This window comes from Harpia harpyja, chromosome 3 (genome assembly GCF_026419915.1).
Source record: "Harpia harpyja isolate bHarHar1 chromosome 3, bHarHar1 primary haplotype, whole genome shotgun sequence".
In the NCBI taxonomy this organism is placed as follows: Eukaryota; Metazoa; Chordata; class Aves; order Accipitriformes; family Accipitridae; genus Harpia; species Harpia harpyja.
In genome coordinates this window covers 11,799,453-11,819,674 of record NC_068942.1, presented here as the reverse complement: position 1 = coordinate 11,819,674, position 20,222 = coordinate 11,799,453, and the positions used below count along the sequence as shown (strand labels likewise).

The window sequence follows — 20,222 nt, the reverse complement described above, 5'->3', positions numbered from 1 at the left end:
CTAAATAGTCAGTGCTGTTGTCTTGGGGATCTAGAATTGTGGGGTCATGTGCACCTGCAAATAATGAAAGAGGTATGTGAAAGAAAGCCAGCTCCCCTGCAATATAGACAGACATTTTTTTGAAAATCAGTTCAAGATCAACAGCTGCATTTTCAAATCCTTAAGTCTAGGGAACTTGATCTTGCTTAAAAAAATGCAGTCATTTTCTTGGAAAATATTGTGTTTGTACAAAGCTATTTTTAAGGAGGTTGCAAAAATTAAAACAATCTAACAAAAGCCATCAGATAACACTAGACAACGTACAGCTCTAACGTATGAGTAAGGAAAAAATTTACTTTTCTATAGAATAAGCAAAAGGCAAAAGGAGATGTGAGTATGGAAGAGGGAGTGAAGAGAAAATGTTGTAATTTTCATTAAGCCTGCAGTTTTTTTCCTCTACTTGGACTGATTTACCTTTATGCCATGTCTCTCCATATTCACCACCGCCCCTGATGTTCGCCACTGCTAGAACACCCCCTAGGTGTTGCACAAAAATAAGTCTTGACACACTGAAAAAGCAAACAGATAGAGGATTATTTTTAATTTCCAATTTTTATATCCCTACCACTTTTACAAAAATACTTTGAGGGAAATATCTCTCCCAAAATGAACGATGAAATTGTGAATGAAGTCCCCCTTGATGGCAAACCCGAGTAGCCAGGCTTTTTTCAATGGTTATCCATGGAAAAGAAACCCTCTGCAGCCGCAGAAGAGGAAGGAACCAGTGCTGGTTCATTCTTCCTCCTTTCGTTCTGTACTTCAGAGGAGAGTGGCCAGTGGTTCTGCCTAACAGAAGACCCCCCATAGGACACGTCACCATTTTTTTTTTTTATTATCTTCAAAGCCTTCAGCATGGGGACTAGAGCTATGCAGTACCACTGAACCCCCTTAGCTTTCTGAACTGTTCCTTTTCCATGGGTCCTCCACTTTTTCAAAGGAAAGGAAGGCTTAGCCCAAATGAAGAAAGCAAAGAAGTAAGACTTAAGATCAGTACTTGATCTTTGTTTTTGAGCAGGTATTTTCAACTTCTGCTTAATGGACTTTTCTCTGGACTAAAATGCTAAATGTAGCATAAATTTTTTTAAATGGCAAATTGCAAAAGTATCAAAGCTATTGCTATCTTTTTAAAAGGGACTGAAGTAATTTAAATTATATTTAACAATTAAGAAGAGAAATACATCTCTGATATGTTGAGGTAGTAGCTTAACATAGCAGAAGCTGCAGATGGCAAACCACACATATGCCAAGGAGACAAGTAAAATATTAAAATTTAATCCCAACAAGTCTTTTTTTTCCTCTAGCAGGTTGAAATTTCTTATTTACTTAGAATCTTTGCTCATGCAAGAAACCACTGCCTGCAGAAATGAATCCTATTAAACCACAAGAGCAAGGATTGGGCCTTTTTACCTTTAAGTCCCTCTACTGCTTATCAGAAATGCCTTGAAAGATGGTAGTCCTACAGTGTGTCTCATGTGGATGCAGTATCAAAACAGGTAAATCTTTCGTACCTCCCAAACCAATTATCTATGTACTGGCACTTGTTCTTGAGAATATATACTAAGGATTAAGGAAACAAAAAGAAAAGCAGAAGGATAACTGATAAGAGATTTCTTTATTTTCATAATCCATCAAAGGAAAAACTTTCCACCTAGCCTGGTTATCTCTGGACATCAGATGGCTCAGGAGGCATGAATTATCTCTGCTTCTGTAAAATCAATTCTGAAGTCCATCACTGTGAATTGTATTTTCCTTAGATTGCTGTGACCTGCTGATCAGATGCAAGATTGATATTCTATAAGCACACTGTGCAAAGGTCAGAGAGCATTATTCTGTCAAAATCCAGGATGCCTAATTTCGACAGGTTGCTACACAGCTAACGTGGAGTAGCCTGACAGTAGGTTGCCTCATGATTTTGTGGCTGCTTAGTTTTTGGTATGTTAGAACCACAAAACCTCCCAGAATATTCTGCACTTCTTCTCCCTGTCTCGGTTGCAAACAAAATCAATAGAAACTTTTTAGTCCAAACTTACTTGATCAAACGTAGCAAGTATAGGAATTGCAGGTAAGGTAAGAGCTTGCTACCCAAATATATTGCCTGAGAATATTTAAAAAATAAAAAATTCCAGAACAAAGTCCATCCTCTTCCATCTGCTGAAAGAAACTATGCCCATTTGAAGGATCAGCATATTTAACCAGCAAAGAATATGTGAACGATACAAAAACAAAGTATTGAGTGCATCCTATCTTGTCTGTGGACTCCTCTAACAGAGATGGTACCTCAATGATAATTTTTGGAGGGGTCTAAGTGACTTAGGATCTCATAGGATATGCAGTACTCTCATTACAGGAAGCTAGTCCACATTTCCACAAGCAAACAATTTTTCTGTCACACAGAACCTCAATGGGATAAAGTCCAGAGTTTGGTAACAATCATTGTACTGCTCAAATTATAAGTAAGGTTTAGTGTATCTGTGCTCACTCTCAGCAATACTACTGGGATTTAGGCACTTCAGAAAACATTACCCCATATATCCCAGCATATACATCTAGTAATGTCACTACCAACGACTATTAATTAACACCCAGTCTGGTATGGTCAGTAGTAAAGTGAGTCAGAACCCTAACTTGACCAATACTTTGAGGTAGATGTGCCTAGAGCTTGTAACAAGCTTTTTCAAAGTGACTTTTAAGTTCAGGGAACCAGGTTTTATAAGTATATAATCAGGACCCATTAACTTTTTTAAAAAGTGAAAATTCCAAGTGATCAGACAGCACAAGATTTAAGTTTCTTACACAACCCTGTGTTCTTCAAGGTGGGTTCTTGCTTCCACATCTGATTTCAAGTCATCTTGGTGTCTGAGTCACAGCAAACTGGCCAGTTGCCCTGGATGCCTACGAAATGTCTCATTCTGCAGAGGAAAGTCTGGCTCCCTGCCCTTCCCAACAGTCTTGCTAGCCTTTTGCTCATTACCCCTGTTTTTCCTTCTCTCCTGGGAGCAGGCTAAAGAAAAAGAGTAAAGGAAAGGGCAACAAGGTCAGGAAGGAGCCAGTGGAGGGAGCAGAAGATAGTTCATTCCCTGGAGAACTCCTTCCAGACCTCTCTCTCTTAAGGAGCAAGACAAAAATAAGAAAACAGGTATTGTTTTTTACAATATAGAACAATGTGAGGAGCTGTGATTCAAGGAGCAAGAATGCTTTCCCAGAATTACTGATCTGCTGTCAGGTATTACAGCTGACAGGGAAAAAAACTTGAGTCACTGGACTTGGCTGCTTTCTTGGCTTTGGTGGAGCAGGAGGGAGTGGTAAAAAAGTAACTGAAAAGAGTAATCTTGCACTCTGCACCCCAGGTTGCTGTGTTGCCTGACCTTTCTCTGGGCTTAGTCTCTCCCTGCACCACCTCTTTGCTTAAGGTCTTGGTACAAGCTGGCCCTGTACCAGTGAAATGCAATTTCACAGTCTGGTTCACAATCAGCTGTATTCCAGGATGTATTAGAAATTGTTTCTCCTGTACCCACACAGGCACATACAGAACAGTGAAGGGAAACACGCTGGTTCCTGCAGGGTAATTAGCCGAATCTGAGGCATTAGAGGTGGGTTTGTGATGGCACTTCCCCAGCAGCTCTGCCAAGCCACTGGTGTCGGTTCCATCAGCTTTCGCTTGCACTCGCTATGCAGGCTGTATAATTAATGACAGTGCTCTAGCAGGCACTCAAAATGCTACCAAATGCAGCTCTTCAGTCCAGAGGAGCATATAAAAGATGCATGCTTGTATTCAAAAATAAATCCCTACTGTAACTGACTTAATGACTTTGACCTATCATTCTCATAGTTATTTCTGGATCCTCTAACCTGTTGGTTTGTTTCTACTGCTTTCAATGAAAAAGATTTTATTTTCATTTTTTGTGTTGAAGAAAAGATGAAAAGCAACATTGGTTTGTGAATTAAGCAGAAATAAGCTCCCCAAGCCAGAGAGCTGGTTCACATTAATGGTTGCAAAATACCAGTGAGAAAACATTGTACTGGCTTGAAGAAATACAGGACAGACATGAACCACTGGAAAAGAGAAGATGGAGTGCTTTGTGAAAAGTTCTAAAAGCCTTAAGTTCAAAGAAAAAATCAGGAATATTTATCCAGGAACTTGTTTGTTTTAAAAGTAAGCAGGCTACTACTCGGTTGCATTTCCATAGCTATGTCTCGGCTCAGGATCAGGTGAACGATGTGGCAAGCCTCAGCCTTGACCATCCTGTGGCTGCTTTCTAGCACTCGTGCGTCTACAAGAAAAAAAATGACCGAATTGTGGTGTTGGGCTGTGGCTGGAACAGCATTTGGACCTGGAAACTCCTTGTGGAATATTGCAGTATATAGTAACGGGGATATAATCAAACATTAACTTGGATCTGCCAGGTAAAGAGGGAACTGGGTATCCTGCCTTTCTGACATAAATCCTCTATTACAATCTCCTTCCCTGATCTTGCCTGCCTGCTCCTGGAACACACTTCCTCACCAAGTACTCAATTCTAAGGTTATTAAACATAAAAATGCATTTGAAGGTTTTGGCTTTTCTCATTTTTTTTTAGAAAGAGAAAGGCTGAGAAGGGATATGTTGATATTACAGGGAGAGAATGAGGAGAGAGGTGTGGCCAATTGTGTTTTATTTACGTTGTCAGTGGGATGATGTATTTTGATCTGGAGGTGACTGATAGTTCTCTGTGCATTTACTTTTAAGGAACTGTTACAGATTCATATTCTTATTTTATGAACTGTATAATTAAGGTTTCATAGGGTTCAGAAGACATGTCACTGCTCTCACCTCCTATCTTCCTCTCTTCTGTCAGCTGCACCCTCTCGCTGCTGTTTGCAGGACTCCTATAAGAGTCAATTTTTAACTTGCCAAAATGGCAGAAAACCACCCACTCCGTTTTGTTAGGATAGTTTTCTGCCATTCTTGCACGGTAAACCAGCTTAGCAAAGCTTCTAGCAAGCACCAGGGACAATGGATGGGAGGTCGAAGGTGGCACTGTGAGATACCTTCTCCTTTTGCCAACAGCCAGCTCATGTCAGCTCTGCAGTACATGAAATTTCATCTTAAATCAATATATACATAATATTTACTTTAAAAAAGAAAACATGATAAGTTTTATCATAGTTTTCAGCATCTACAATAAACTGTAATAAATCAGTGCTTGAGTCTAATCTAAAAAGGAATTTAAAAACTATTCTGGTTATGTAATTGTGTGTCTCAAAAACCACAGGAAATTAAAAATGTAACTTTACAAGGCAGATAAAAAGCTTTCAAATAATCATAGAACACAAAGATGGGAGGTCCATTGTTATACAAGGTATTTGCTAGAAAGGATGAGAAACTGTAAATGCTATCTAGAAATACAATCACAGTGGCCTGGAAAAGCAAGCACTACAAAGGATTTCTTGAAATGTGCTGACTCTAAAGCAAGACTGGTAGCACCCAAACTTAATAGGATGGTTTCATAATAGATTATTTTTGTATTGGTGAGCTGCTCTTCTACCATCTGAAAAACTGCTCTCCATTCAGTCCTTTGCATTTCTGTTTTCCCATGCCTTGCTTAGGAGCATTTCTTATGTATTACAGAAAATCACTGCCTCTTGGTGAGTCTATTCAAATTCCCTTGATGAAGAAATAAGCCTTTTCTTTAAGGAGATCACCTATTCAATAAAGCTTATGGCTTTTGAGGGCTACGAATCCTGTTTTGCACACAGCATTTTTGGTTTACAATGCATTGCTTTGCATATGCAGAGCCCATATCCTGTGCATCTCAGGACAGAATCATCTTTTGTCTTTCCTCATCTTATGGGAAGGCAGAATTTTGCTTCTGATGTAAACTCCTCAAAAGTATAATATGGAAATACAGCCAAATTTTAATTATTTACATTCATTTAAACAAAGATTTGATTTTCTATAATAATTTGACATAGGTAATTGTTCAACTTGGAAAAAAGAAAATTTCCTATGTTGTCAGTTTAGCAAAGGGCTCAAATGCTTGCTTAATATATGTCCATATGCTTTTCTCTTGAGCTCAGTGACAGACCAGGAAGAGGTTCAGGTGTAATCCAAAGGGCAGGGTGCCTGCTGTAAACCTCAGAAGAGCACAGCCCTTCTCTGCTCTGACATAGATTTCTTCTGTGACCCTGGGCAAACCCCTTGAATTCAGAACTAACAAAGCAGACAAATCGTGCCTGGACACTGATGTGCAGTCCTTATGGGCCCCATCTTGCTTCTCAGCGACCTGAAATGTATTACTCTGTCAGATCCATAGTCCACCCTGCCCTCAGTCTGTGACAATTCTTAATATCAGATACTTCAGAAGAAGGTATAAATTACCCCGCTTACCTGTAGCTTGGTGTAATTGATATGTTGAAGCCTCCATATCCATACAAAAACGCAGGATAAGAACCATCCAACTTGATTCCTTTCTTGTGAATAATAAACATTGGGATCTTAGTACCATCTTTGCTAGGGTAGAAAACCTAAGACAAGAGAAAAAGAAATCTGAAATGCTGTTGTTGTCATAACTCTCCACAACTGCTGTTAACAAGAATCTGAGGCGATCGCTTCCATGGTGTCCAATGGGTAAAACTTTCTGAGCAATCTGCACCAATTGCCCAGGTCAGGTTCAGTAACGGCCATCACCTGCTTGGTTGCTTACTAGCTCGGGAAAATGTATCAAAATGAGACAATACAAAGGGTATGACAGTACCATTTTTACATATCTTATACATCAATTCTACATAAAAGGGGGTTTAAGAAAATGCTACAAAAACAATACAATTCTCTGCAAGGGAAGACTGGCATTGTGAAAATGCAAGAACTGCACAGTCCATCATATATGAAAGCAGCAAAGACTGAGCTGGCAAGGAGAATGAACAGAACTAAAACCACATTTCCAATCTAAAATTATAATTTCTAGAAATCTTTCCTTTTAAAAAATTCAAAATTTCAGACACTAAAGAACAGTGGAGAGAGGAGAAACAAACTCATGGTAGAGTGGTGACTTAGCGAGACCCCACTAAACATTACATTGTTTTGAATAACAGAGAGCTATGTTACTAACAACTGAATATGTAAAACTCTCTGAAGATCTGGTCTTATACCTCTGAAATCAGAGAGAATTCCTTTATCAGTTGATGCAGCAGTCTTTGGTTGTAAAAACATAAATTTAATCACAACCAGACAGCCAAAGATACTATAAGTCACAGTATTTCGGTTTTAGTATTAATCCATCGGCATTAACAACATTTCTCAATGGAGTCACTCCACGCACTGCATTCGAGTCAAAAGAGTAAACTTTGAATAGCTGAAGACACTGTTTCTTACTAAGCCTTGTGAAAACAGCAAAAAGCTAACCACTCCACACTTGTACATGCAGCATGAATTCACCAAGGCAAGTTTGTATCCAGCAAATGTGGACTAAGCATTCACCAGTCTTTCCAGGCTGTCTCAACAACCACTTCACCTCATCAGGGTGGTAAGATAAGCCATGACAGAAACTTTAGCAGCACTTGGCGCATTTTCAGGCATTACCTAGCAGCTAGAACCAGGAGCCGTAATGCTGCAGAACCCCCAAACCCATCCAGCAAGACAACTGAACTACCTGCTGGCTTTCAGGAAATCAGCTCCCAAAACACCAAGTATCCACACAGCACATGCTTTCCTATGTCTTTCTATTACTGCCACAGCACTGTGTGAACTTCAAAGCTAAATTCCATGTACACAAACATAGGCTGCAATTGCTTAACACAGTTCCCATATCTTGTTTTGATGCACGTATCTGCCTGCATGCTCTAATTTAGTATCCAGCGTGTCTTATTTTGCCAGTCAAGCAAAACACATGGCTGTGAATGCAGTTTGCTGCTTGTCGTAAAGTTCTGGTTGACTACTTTTCATTGCTTTGGTTTTAGCATCATTATTTGCAGCTTCTAGACTAATTAGAACAAAGAAGTAGTAAATGAAGAATGACATTCTTATCATTTGTTGCATGTTAACAACCTCTGTGCTTTTGAAGGAAGTAGACCTACCACACTTCATAAAGCACACGATCAACAGAATCTATTTTTATAATACATGAACCTCAACAGTAATATGAACCTGTGCAACACATTTATTCTGAGCACTGCCTGTAATGTGAAACATGTAAATACACATGGCATGTTGAAAACAAAATAATCACATTTCATTTTAATTTAGTCATTGCTAAGGAAATGTAAGAAATTTCAAATGAAACCACATCTACCTCTGAAGGCTTCACCAAAACCTGTAGACATATTCCAGATAAAATTCAGTATTTCACAGTTCCCAGCAGATGGAAAAATTCAGAACAAAAGCCTAAAGGCTTTTTTACACAGAGGAAATCACTGTTTCCAACTACTGCCATAACTATATCTTTACTGAAAAGCACTCATCAGAACTCACTGCAGTAGAATACAAAGGATTTTCATTTTAAGTATTTAGCTGAATACTATAAACAAATAAAATATCTGATGGGCAGGAGAACTGCTAAGGCTGGTGATGAGGAGTTCTAGAGAGACTCCTCTCTAAAATGCCATCCATCAACTCCAGTTGTTGCTGGCAATCCACATGAAGTGAGCACCTGGCCCTCCTACGTTTCCAGCAACATACTGCTGTTGGCCAGTCCTTTCCTGATGATGAAAGGATGCCGCTAATTTTACTGCTTCTTTCTGAACAAGGGGCTTTTTATTTTTTTTAAAACAACTCTCCAAAACCTGACTTCAATAGGGCTTTTATCATCATCAGTTAAGATTAAATAACATATCATTAAATGAGAACTCAACAGAAAAAAAATATGCATGTCAAGGTGACATTTGCAATTTAAGAGTTTTCACTCCTATCTTTGCTAAAATAATGATTACCTCTCCCTCTAAGATGAACAAACGGGAGCAGGCTGGAAATCAATTCAGTGAAACACCGAGATATGTGAAGCTATTTAAGCTTCTCCAAATAGACTATTTTCAACAACTGATTCAATCTCACCTTTAAATTAGGTGTTATCTCTGAAGCAAGTCCAATGGTTTATTCATGTAACCAATAAAGGGACACGCTTCTATCTCAAAGATTAAGGTAAACTAGAAAGGGCAAGCCCTAAAAAGAAGAATTTCCCAAGACGGTATTTCATGCCTAATTTTAGAAGCTGTCAGCTTTTACAGCAGTAAATGCTCATAAAAGGGTACTACCGTTTTCTGCTTTATCACAGATAGGAGTGATCCTCTTGTACTGGTTGCGTTACATTACTCATTGCTCATATATTTTCAAATAAAGACTCATGTCACTACAGCCATTAGCACATATAAGAAGAGGACAAATTAGCAAAGGGATTTTGGAGGGAAAGGGATGGAGAACAATGCTTCAGACATATTATTATGAATGCTGAAACTCACCATTCAGGGAGGGACATGCTAAAAATAAATATTTTCAGCCTCTAGGAATGCAACAGCAATGCTGTGTGGTTGACAGGGCACTCCTGCTGCACGCAACCCTCTGTTCTATTCTAGGAGCATACCACTGGAGCAGTATAGCAGTGCTAAAATAGTAGTACCTCACTCCATCTCACACTAATGTCCCTATCTGTCACACGGCAAAGGGGTCTCAGTGCCAGAAAAAATCACTTTCAATTCAGATGCCTGAACCTGAGGCATAAATTTATAGCCCCTATTCTTATTATTATGACCCAAGGAGAAAGCAACACTGTTTGCACAATTACTATAAACTACACAAAGATTAAGCTATATAAGCTACACAAACAACAACCTTAGTCATTCTGCTTTAGTGCATACATATATATTTAGAGAGTCATGTTTTGTGGTTTTGGGTTTGTTTTTTTTAAACTTAGCATTTGAAAGCAATTTACATTCCAACTTCACCTAAAAAAGACAACTGAAGTTTACTTCCAAGACAGTTTACAGAGCAAGTTTTACAAGTAAATACAGTTAATGGCTGTGTGATAGGATTTGTAAATTTACTTAGGAATTAAGTAGGATAAAAAAGTTCTGTACATTCATTCCTGGGGAGGTCTTTGTCCTCCTAATTATTATTTGCTTTAAATGTGCAGTATTTATGTTAGGTGAATCTTCACTTAGGGAAGAGGGGAACAATGAGCCAGCATTGTAGACACAGACCTAAATTCAGAAAGTTTATCCACTTCTGCCTCTGCAGTGACAAGAAGCATCCTCTCCATCTCAAGTCACCAGGAGGCAAAACTAAGTATTTTAGCTTTTGAAGAGATAAGAGGATTTGAAAGAGAAATGTTGAAGACAAAGTTTTTCTTTCATTTTTCTATGGAGATAATATAGCCAGACATTAAGACTTACACACAGAAATAAAAATAATTTTGGCAATCATCCACCAGACACTTCCCTTGTAAGTAAAATGAAATCATATCTTTGAATATTAAAGGAAGTGATACAATCATCACAACAAAAAAAGAAATAAAACTAATCTGCCTGAACACTCACATTGTGCCACATAATTAAAAATACTTAAAACTACTGAAATTGAATAGAAACTTCCATTTTTAAAAATTAAAAAACTCAGCAATTTGTGAGTATTCAGTTTCACTTTTTCTCCCTTTCAGAAATGTTTTCTCTGTTTATGTAATACAGAGATTAAAAGATCTAGGTAATTACAATTGTTCTGGGGAAAACTGCACGTACACCTGAGATCATCTTCCTTTTACAAAATCAAAAAACCTTCTAAGCAAAAATCAACCCCAAACTTGTACAGATTTAAAATTAACCTTATAAAGGTAAGATTCAACACGGGTTTTAAATACTGCTGTAAAACACAAATAAAAAATAATTTTATTGAAACAGGTCTAATGCATATATTTTTAAGCTGTGAACAATATTTGAATGTCTAGAAACCTTTTATAATTTTTCTGACTCGCCCATTAATGGCAAAGAGAATTAAAATCCAATTAAAAAGTGATTAGTTTGGCTGTTCAGAAAGAATTATTTCCTGCAGATAATACATGAATTTTACATACAAAAAGAAACGTTGACTTCTGGGACTTGAAAACACCCCCTAAGTCACAGCAGGCTAATTATTCTTAGAAAGCCAGTAGTGATTCTAAAACTGTCTCTCTCAACCTCTCTTTCAAGATTAGGTACTACATACCAGAGATATAAATTCTTTCCATGTCTTTGTGTGCTTGATCAAAGCCAGGTAAGAGTTTCACTTGTCATTAGATTGACATCCATTGTGCGAAATGCCGAAGAATTTTACAAAGAGCAACTAAAAAGGCATATAAATCATGCTGGAATAATTCTTATTAAAAATGCATGTTCAATAATTTAGGTTTAATAACACGGACAATGCATTTAAAACGAGTTTTGTTCCAATGTCTTCTATATAGTTTTATTGAGATAATTCCTTTTCATTTGAAACAAATACAGGACGTAGTGGTCTTGTGAAATTTAGCAATTGTTTTCTACCTCTAGAGGAGAGCAGCTGCCCTCACACACGGCTGCTGTGATTTCACTAGGGTCCACCACAAAGTTACAGGCAGTGCTAGAGAAGCACAACGCCCCGTTCAGCCCCAGCACCCACAGGCACGAGTGAAGCAGGCATGGCTGTGTTGAGCAGCCGATCAAAGGCAATGACTGCTTCAGTTTTTATTTCCTGGAACTGCGTTTCAAGCATCCAATTTCACATGAAGTATTTCCTTCATTAAGTGTGAGATGAGGATTTCTCATCACACTTAAACCAACATTTGTGTTTTGAGATTTGGGGTAGAAAAGCATATAGAATTTGTAGTAGATTACGCAGCGTTGCACACGTTTTCCCAAACATCACAAACACTTTGTTAAAGGCTCACCATTTTAAAAATCCCACACGACTATCTCTGAAAGATGATGGGAAGAGTAAACTTAAGGGAGTAGTCCCTGGAGAAAGTTTTCCTACACAGACGGTGGCATCAGGGTGTTCAGACCTGTATTTAGGTACAGAGGTAATGGCACCTGAGGCCAAACAATGCTACACAGCAACACCTCCCACTGACAAGTCCAAATAGCTGCTACTCAGTGCTTCAGGAAGCAAGTCACAAAGACCCTGCCTTCACACCAGCAAGTCTGAACACCTCAGCAGTGGCAGCCAGCGAGAAATCCTCTCCTTGAGATGCCAGGGCAGAAATCTCATTGATTCAAACAGAATCACGTGCTGCCTTCCACACCACCTCCCCAAAGCCCATTCAATCCCTCATTGCCTCTGACCTTACAAAAAAACCTGATACTAGTCTGGGGCTAAAGACTATATAGCACATCACAAGCAAAACACCTTATTTATTGCAGCAGTGGCATGGACCCAAGTATAAGACCACCAGTGGCCCCATGGCAGCTCTGGCAGCCCACCAATGGCCACCTGTAAAAGCAGCTCTTACTAACCACCAGTTTTTGTATTCCTATATACAGGATGAACCACAAGTCAGGAGAGGTAATAGAGAACTATTACTACTACACAGCAAATCCACAGGATCCGAGGTTTCCTTTCTTCAGAGGGGAATCCTCATCAATCTTCTTTAAGCCTCTTAAATTAGCTTCAAAGAAATTCTATGTGGGTTGCAAAGCTTGCTTAATATAGAACTGGACAGGGGCCAAAGTAACTCGGTACAGTAAAAATTCATGCAGGTAAAACTCAGAAAGAACACCCACTACAGACATTTGCAAAAGCACTATGAAAATAATCAAGAAACCTCTTAGAAGAAATTGTTTCACCACCCACCCACCGGGACAAAAAGCAGTCTCATGCTGACAGAGGCAAAGTGCCAGGAGATGATCTTTTAGAAGAAATTCCTCCTTACTAAGTTCAGCTGCCTAGCTGCAAATGACTACAGGGAGGTATCTCACAGGGTGGTGGGAGGAAGGAGGGGAAGGCAAGAGAAAAATACAGCTGAAAGTTCAGAAAATCTGCAAGACCAGCATGGCAGAAATTGCTTTTAAATCGCACTTTTCTAGATTAAAGGCAGCATTCCCTTTACATAAAGCCTTAGTGGTAAATGGGATCCAATGAGACATCCCCTCTGTTCCACTTCTGCAACCTGGAAGACTTCTTGCCTCTTCTCTAAATGTTTATCCTCTGCCCCTTGCAGTATGATCTCAGAACTTCCTGCAGCAGAATAATTAGCATCTGCCACTTAGGGTTATTCCTTTTCTTTCATTAATTTGCCTTAAAGAAAACTTAGTGTACAGTGTAGAGACAGACAGATATCAGATAGATAACATTTACCTTTTGAGTTAAATATACAATGCAGTCATGTTAAACAGAAAAATGTCCCAGAGGCCTTTGTAAGTTACAGTCTCTTTCTTGAATTACCTCTGTGCTTATGCATTCAAGAAATGTATTTACTATGAAGTAGTATAGCATGAGATAAGCAAAGGGCTGTCTCAATGCAAGTAGCACACCGTTATAAATAAAAACATAAGTAATGTCTGCTGGCTAGTGCAATTTGTTTGATTAAATCAACCTTTACTTCACTGAAAAAACTGCTCTGACAGGAGACAACTCACTGTAATAGTGTGTAGGCATTAGAAAGTAAATACTACTCAACTCCGCCATGCTGAAAATCAGTTCAAATTGTAATGAGAAACACTCTAAGAATAAAAACATAGAGGTAACTTACCATGGGGTAAGTAAGGGGGAGAACTTACTTTATGCAAGCTACTCCACAATAACTATTCTTCTTTATGGTTTTATACTGTGGTAGGTGCACACATCTAATTCAACATGCTGAGAAGGAGATATAATCACTCAGTAACTGGCTAATTCAGCTTTTCTGTTTCTGACTCCATCTTGCTCAAAACCTGCTCGGTTATCTCAACACAGCCCTGTTGTTGAGCTTTTACGAGCTTCAAAAAGATGACCAACCACTGTTGGTTTTTCTCCCCAATACAGGGGCATCTACACAGTTCAGGATGCTCAAATCTCACCTGTAAACCTGTATCCAAAAATTCTTGCACAGAGCAAATTCAGTCTCGACAGTGGTGATGTCAAGTGCCCAGCTTGTGTCAAAGACCGAAGACCATCCACGTATTCCATTTACACTGCCAAGAAGCTTTATTTATGACTTTCAATAGCTGGACAATTTCAGAGCACTCTGCTCTCTCTTCCTTGGAGAATCATACCATGTTTATAGGTATCAAGTTGGCTACCCAAAACCAGAGGCGCTATATATCACTAAACACCTACAAAAATTCTGCATGTGCCTAGTACAATATTGAAAAAACAGCTGATACTCTTCATTACTATTTTCTGGTTTGAAAGGAAACAGGAGATCATCTATACTGGACAATGCATGTTTCAAAATCAGTCCCAGATCACTTATGCTGTGAATATTTATTCTGAAGAACTTACTGGAATAAACAGGTAACTTAAAAGTATTGTGAAGCTTTTCCATGTGTGCTTTCTCACTCAAATTATAGCTACAAATAATTGAATTTCTGAGATTTAAGCTTGGATTCAAAGTTACACATTGTGCCCCTACTTGATTAAAAAAAGGAAACGGCAGCAGAAGAGAAACTAAAAAATACCTTGAGAATGGTCAAGGATAAACTAAGGTCCTAGACAATATTTGGGGTGCTAGCTTAGAAGAAAATAATTCTAAGAACCAGATGCTATTGATTTCAACAGTTGTGTCCTGGTGACCACCTCCTTGCTGTGGAGACAGTACTTCAGGCTCATCTATTGTTTTCAGATTTGCAGTACTCATTGTACAATGAAGAAAAATCACCCAGCGAGTAGCAAGACATAGAAGAGAATTATAAGAATGAGTTTTCGTGACACTGTTGTAACAATACTTAGGGAAAAAATTAAACCAAAACTGGTATAAAGCAACCCAGCAAAAATTTCAGTTTACAGTGCGATTTCTAGACAGACGTCATAACCAAGACTTTAAGGTACTTCATAACAGGAACACCAAGAAGTGTGGTGATGCATGCCTGTAATGCTGTTGGAACAAGGAGGAGAAAAATGAACAACAGAAGAGGAATGCCTTTGTTTTTTAAAGCCATAAGACTACGGACAGCTTGCAGCAGTTTTCTTTCTTGGGCAAAATGTGATCAAGACAGCAAAATTCAACAAACTTGTATCAGCTATAAGGAATTCAACTACTAATAGATCAGCAGATTAAATGTCTAATGATGTCAAGTCAACTTCAGTGAGTGCTAACAGTTCAAAAACCACTAGTAAGTAGAAGGAAAAAGTCAGGGAAGTTCCCATTGGTAAAAGATTCCCTAATTTTAGGCATTCTACCATTATGCTTTAAAGCTTTTCTGCATTTTCTCTATTTTTAGCTGTTAGCAGTGATCACTGTGCACTATTACTTTCAAAAATAATTGACAAATTGGCTGAAAAGCAAGCAGTTCGGGGAGCTGTCAGAGATAATTTATCTATCAATTTTTCCCTGTCTGTGAGAATAGCAAGCCAGAACTAAGGAAATCATCTGTTTCTTTATAGCATTCATCTACACAGTTGAAAAACTAGTTACTATGAATAATAATGGTATTTCTAAGAGGCTTCCCTTGTCCCATAAATTTCCTGGGAGATGTCTCAAGGACAGAGCAGAAATAATTAATCTAAGGAAAGATGATATTCTATCAGTACCTCTGGGCAGTGTTGATAAAATCAAATCATCTGCTAAATGAAGATGCAAACTAGATTACCCTTAATAAAAGTGCGGACTGATGAACTTGTACTGAATCATAAACAGACAAAAGCCCACAGAAAAAAACTCACATAATTAGTGACTGAACTCTTTCTGGGTAGAAAGTGAACTGCTATCTTCCTTCCTTTTCCTTGGAAAAAAACATTCTTTCAGAATTCCCCAAGATTTTGTAATTTTAAAATTTTTACTATTTCTGATCTTATACTGAGGGCTGACAAGAGAGTAATCTCCTGAACGATCCCACTCACGTGTTCCACTTACACAAGTTCACAACTGCATCTCTGCATACTTATTGAAGCACTTTGTGTTTAGTTTGTCCTCTTTCTTCACCAGTGAATGACAATTTAAGAAAAAACAACCCACCAAATCTGTCTAGATAAAAAGCTATTGGCTAAGAACCCTTTTTAGCTCTGCCTTACCTGTTATTAGTACAATTTTTTTTCTGTGTTTGGTATAAATGGAGACTATGCCATTGAAAGTGTCCCACAACACCAACATATTATTAGGAGGCATGATTGTACCACAGAACACTGATAAGAGAGGTTCTCCAAAACCTCCTCATTTCTATTTAGTAAAAATTATTTTCTCAGTACAAGCTGAGCTTCTCATAACTACTGAATGATCGTCTTGGTTAACATGCATCCTTTTCTAAGGTAATCATGTTCACAGTGAAAGCAAGAGTCGTAGCTTTAGTTTACAACATATGCTATCATTTGCTTCCCTTTCTCCCTTTAAATGGCAGAGTCTGCTCCAAGGAGTGGCCACATAGCCTCATTTACTTTGCAGAGGCTCCGGGGTTATGAACAACTTAGTTACACTAAGTCTGAATCAAGTCTATGTAAGATCTCACTAACATTTGAAAATGCTGTTTTCCACTTTCAACTCTATTAATCTGTTTTCCACCAGGCTGATGAATGTTAATTAACAACAACAACAAAATCCTAATCCACCAAGCAGTTCCGGCCCTGGGTGAAGACAGCAAGTATAATTTTATTGGGCTGCAGTGAGATAGATATATCTATCAATCTCAGAAGTTTATCTGCATTTTTCATTAGTTTCAAGTATTACCAATTCTAATTTGTTTTTGTCTCCTATATGTAGTTAATGCATAGTTATTATTAATCTTCCAAACACAATTTATTTCTCTGTCCTGTTTTCAAGCTGTGGTTGGTAAGGGCCCTGCAATGGCCTGCATTTCTATGCTATCCAGCACACCGATGACTGTGGTCCATGACTAAGACTCCGAAGTGCTGTGATAACGCAAGTAAATAAAGGAGCAACAACCTTCTATTTTGTTCTCTGCAGGCTGCTCTACTACCTTAAACCTCTTTGTATCAGTTACATGCCAAACCTACTAAATGACTGCATAAACTAGTTACCAACTTGTGTGTGCTTGGAAGACTGCAGCTCTGAAACACAAACCTCCCAGCTCTGTCAGAGCTGTTTCTATTCTGAAAACACCCCAGTTCCCTGGTAGCCTACAGGGACACCATTCAGAATGAGAGATGCATCCACTGTAAACTATTTAAATGGTATTTGGAGCCGCAGGGAAGCTTAATTGCTAACAGGAAACACTGAGACGCTGCAGAAAAGAGGGGACAAGGGAGTGCTTTTTGGAAAGAGTAACAAACGAAAGGCAAAACTGCATGGAAAAGTAAAATGCAATCCAATAAAGCCAGAAATGCAACATACTATACTCTGACAGGTGCAATCACATACAGGATAGGGAACAACTAAGAAATAATTCAGAAAAGTATCTTGGAGTTATAGTACATGCCAAACTGAACTTAAACAAACAGTGAATTGTTAGGGAAAAGGCAAACCCTATACTGGGACATATAAGCCAAAGTCTCACCTGCAAGACATATGAAGTAACCCTTTCTGCTGTATACAATATTTGCAAAGCCTCAGCTAGAGTGCTGTGTTCAGTTTAAACCATGGCACACCATATGCTGAACATCTAAAAGAGATTCCAGGGAGAGAAAGAAGAGCGATAGGAGGCCCAGAAAATACAATCCACTAGAAAAACTGAACAGAATGCAGGTTTTTGTTTTGTTTATTTTTAGTCTAAAGGGAAAAAAATTGCAGGGACACATGGTGACAGTCTCTAAACATGCAGAAGTTTGCTGTAACTAGAAGAGAATTACCTGTCTTCCATGTCTGTCAGGGACACAAAGCAATGCACTTCAACTGTGGCAAGGGAATTTAGGTGAGATCTTGTGGCGGACACCCTGCTCCCTGCAAAAGCTTTTTAACAGTAAATACAGTGAGACACAGGGACAGATTGCCTAGAGAGTCTGAAGGCTTTTAAGCACAAGGCAGACAAAAGCCAGTCACGAATGGTACAGGCAGAAGCAACCTGCCACAGAGCCCAGGACACATCAGCACGCTCTAGCCTTGGTAGCCACGATGGCCAGCTTTGGGACATGGGTACATGCCCATGTCGTCACCATCGCCAATCACATTCAGGCCCTGTAGTTTCTTCTCTTTCTCAGTTCTTCCATCCCTTGGTTATTACAGCAGCTCTGCTGCAGGTTTTTCTGTTCACAGCTGCAACCTGCTGTGCAGTAACAGCTGGTTCCTCTCTTCTTGCAGGAAAAGCCAGTATCCTGCCTCTTGGACTGCAATAGATTAGATGAGCTTTTGAGATTGCTTTTATCTATATTTTACACGGTTTCAAGAAGAGAGGCTTCAAAAGCAGAAGCGGAGAAGACAAAACTCTGAAAGAGAACAAGTGCCTTGCTTCTTGCTGCCTTTTACCTTTCACAAAACCATGATTGTTTGAGAGATGTGAAGGCCATCCAGAGAGTTTACATATATAATAAAATCTACAGGAACAGCTGGTTAGAACAGAGATAGATTCAAAAATTCACCACTTGCATTGAGAATTTGTATTAGTTAAATTTCAGAAAATGGTTTAAATATTTAAATATTAAAAATTCAAATGTTAAAATTAAAAACAAGAAGAAAATCTTTTAAAACTTGCCCATATACATATTACAGATGTGTAAAACACCTATAAACAGAGAGCACAATATTTTATTCTCAAGTAGTATGGGCTTTGCTGACAAGTAAACAACTATAATCACTATTGTTCTGCAAATTTGCTTGAATTTAAAAACCATCCTGTGGCAGAGAGAGATATATACCTGCATATATAACTCTTACTGAATGTACATCCCCTTCCTTGGAAACCTAATGACTATTCAACAGACTTACACGACACTGCTAGCACAGTACTGAAAAAGACAACCAGAAAAGTCTGGTTTATCTGGTGGCCTGGTAAAGCAATTCAGTGTGTTGCCCTGCTAGATCAATGGCTCAAATGCTGGCCCACACCAGTGATGACTGACAACTGCAATCATCTGATGATCTTTTGCTGGCAGCTGTGTGAATAAAACCAATGACTGTGGTCCCAGAGAGACCTATCCTCAATGCAGCATTATCATCACAATTTAACACCCTCCTGGGTAGGCTCCATGAGGCAAAGTAATGGGTGGGCAGATGGATAGAAAAATTCCCACACTTGCAGAGGAGCGCTCTCAATCTGAACAATGCTGGCACACCAAAGTTTGACATTTTAGCCTCAAAAAGGGACAGAGAAAAGAAAAGTGGTAGCTACCACTTCTTTCTTTCAGTAGAGGACTATACATGCAGCCCTTAGTGTGCTGAAATTTTCCATTTTTATGACTGCTTGGTCTAAGCGGGAATTAAACAGCCACAAAGAAGCTTTGGAGCAGTTTTTTTGTGGAAGCATCCTGTGTATTTGATCCTCCACCACTGATGGAGCTGGCCGTTCAGTCAACACTATACAGCCATACAAACACCATACTGATCAAAAGACAGTGTTTTGTCAGCACTTAATACTATTAGAGATATCAAGAGTGGAGGCTTTTTGTTGATGCTGAAGTTCTATGAACTGCTGCTACTTGTGTAAAACTTTAATAACTGGCTTGATTAAGTTTTCAAAACACATCTGAAGACTCAACTCTGAGGATCAGCAAAAAGCAGAGTAGCAAACCACTGCCATTAGAACAGCAAACCATCAAAACATAGCCCCAGTGCAACACCTCATCAACATGCAAGCACAAACAAATTTCATTCTGAGTGTTTCTGCTCCTGTAGAATGAAGCTAATAATACTCACCACCTTTGAGAAATAACACTGATATGCTTATACAAAAGGGAGAAGAAAAGTTGAAAGAAGATTCCCACTGAGAATCATTAAATAGAATTCTTACTTATCTTGTGAGTACAGGAGTTAATTAAAACAGTAATATGTTCATGGTTAATTACTGGAGGTGAGATCAATCACAGGAGTAAGTATGAAAGCTGAAGAAAAAAAGAGAAGGGAAGAAATCTTCAGTGATTTGTTTAGAAAGAGGACAAGAAACAAGCATTTTCACTACAACAACATTCTCATTTTAATCTCTCTGTATCAGCAAAGAATCTACCTACTGAGATTCCTGAAGGCTTTAAC

General features: G+C 38.7%; 1 protein-coding gene across 2 annotated transcripts in view; it reads right to left on the bottom strand.

The window, feature by feature from the left end:
* The window catches only part of PREP (prolyl endopeptidase), a 113,305-nt gene that overhangs the window by 10,703 nt on the left and 82,380 nt on the right, over positions 1–20,222 (bottom strand). For both annotated transcript variants that reach the window (XM_052781412.1, XM_052781413.1), the window contains exons 11-12: positions 6,407–6,543; positions 454–548 (exon numbers count right to left, since the gene is read on the bottom strand). In XM_052781412.1, the coding sequence (XP_052637372.1) occupies positions 454–548; positions 6,407–6,543 (232 nt within the window). The remainder of the gene's footprint in view (positions 1–453; positions 549–6,406; positions 6,544–20,222) is intronic.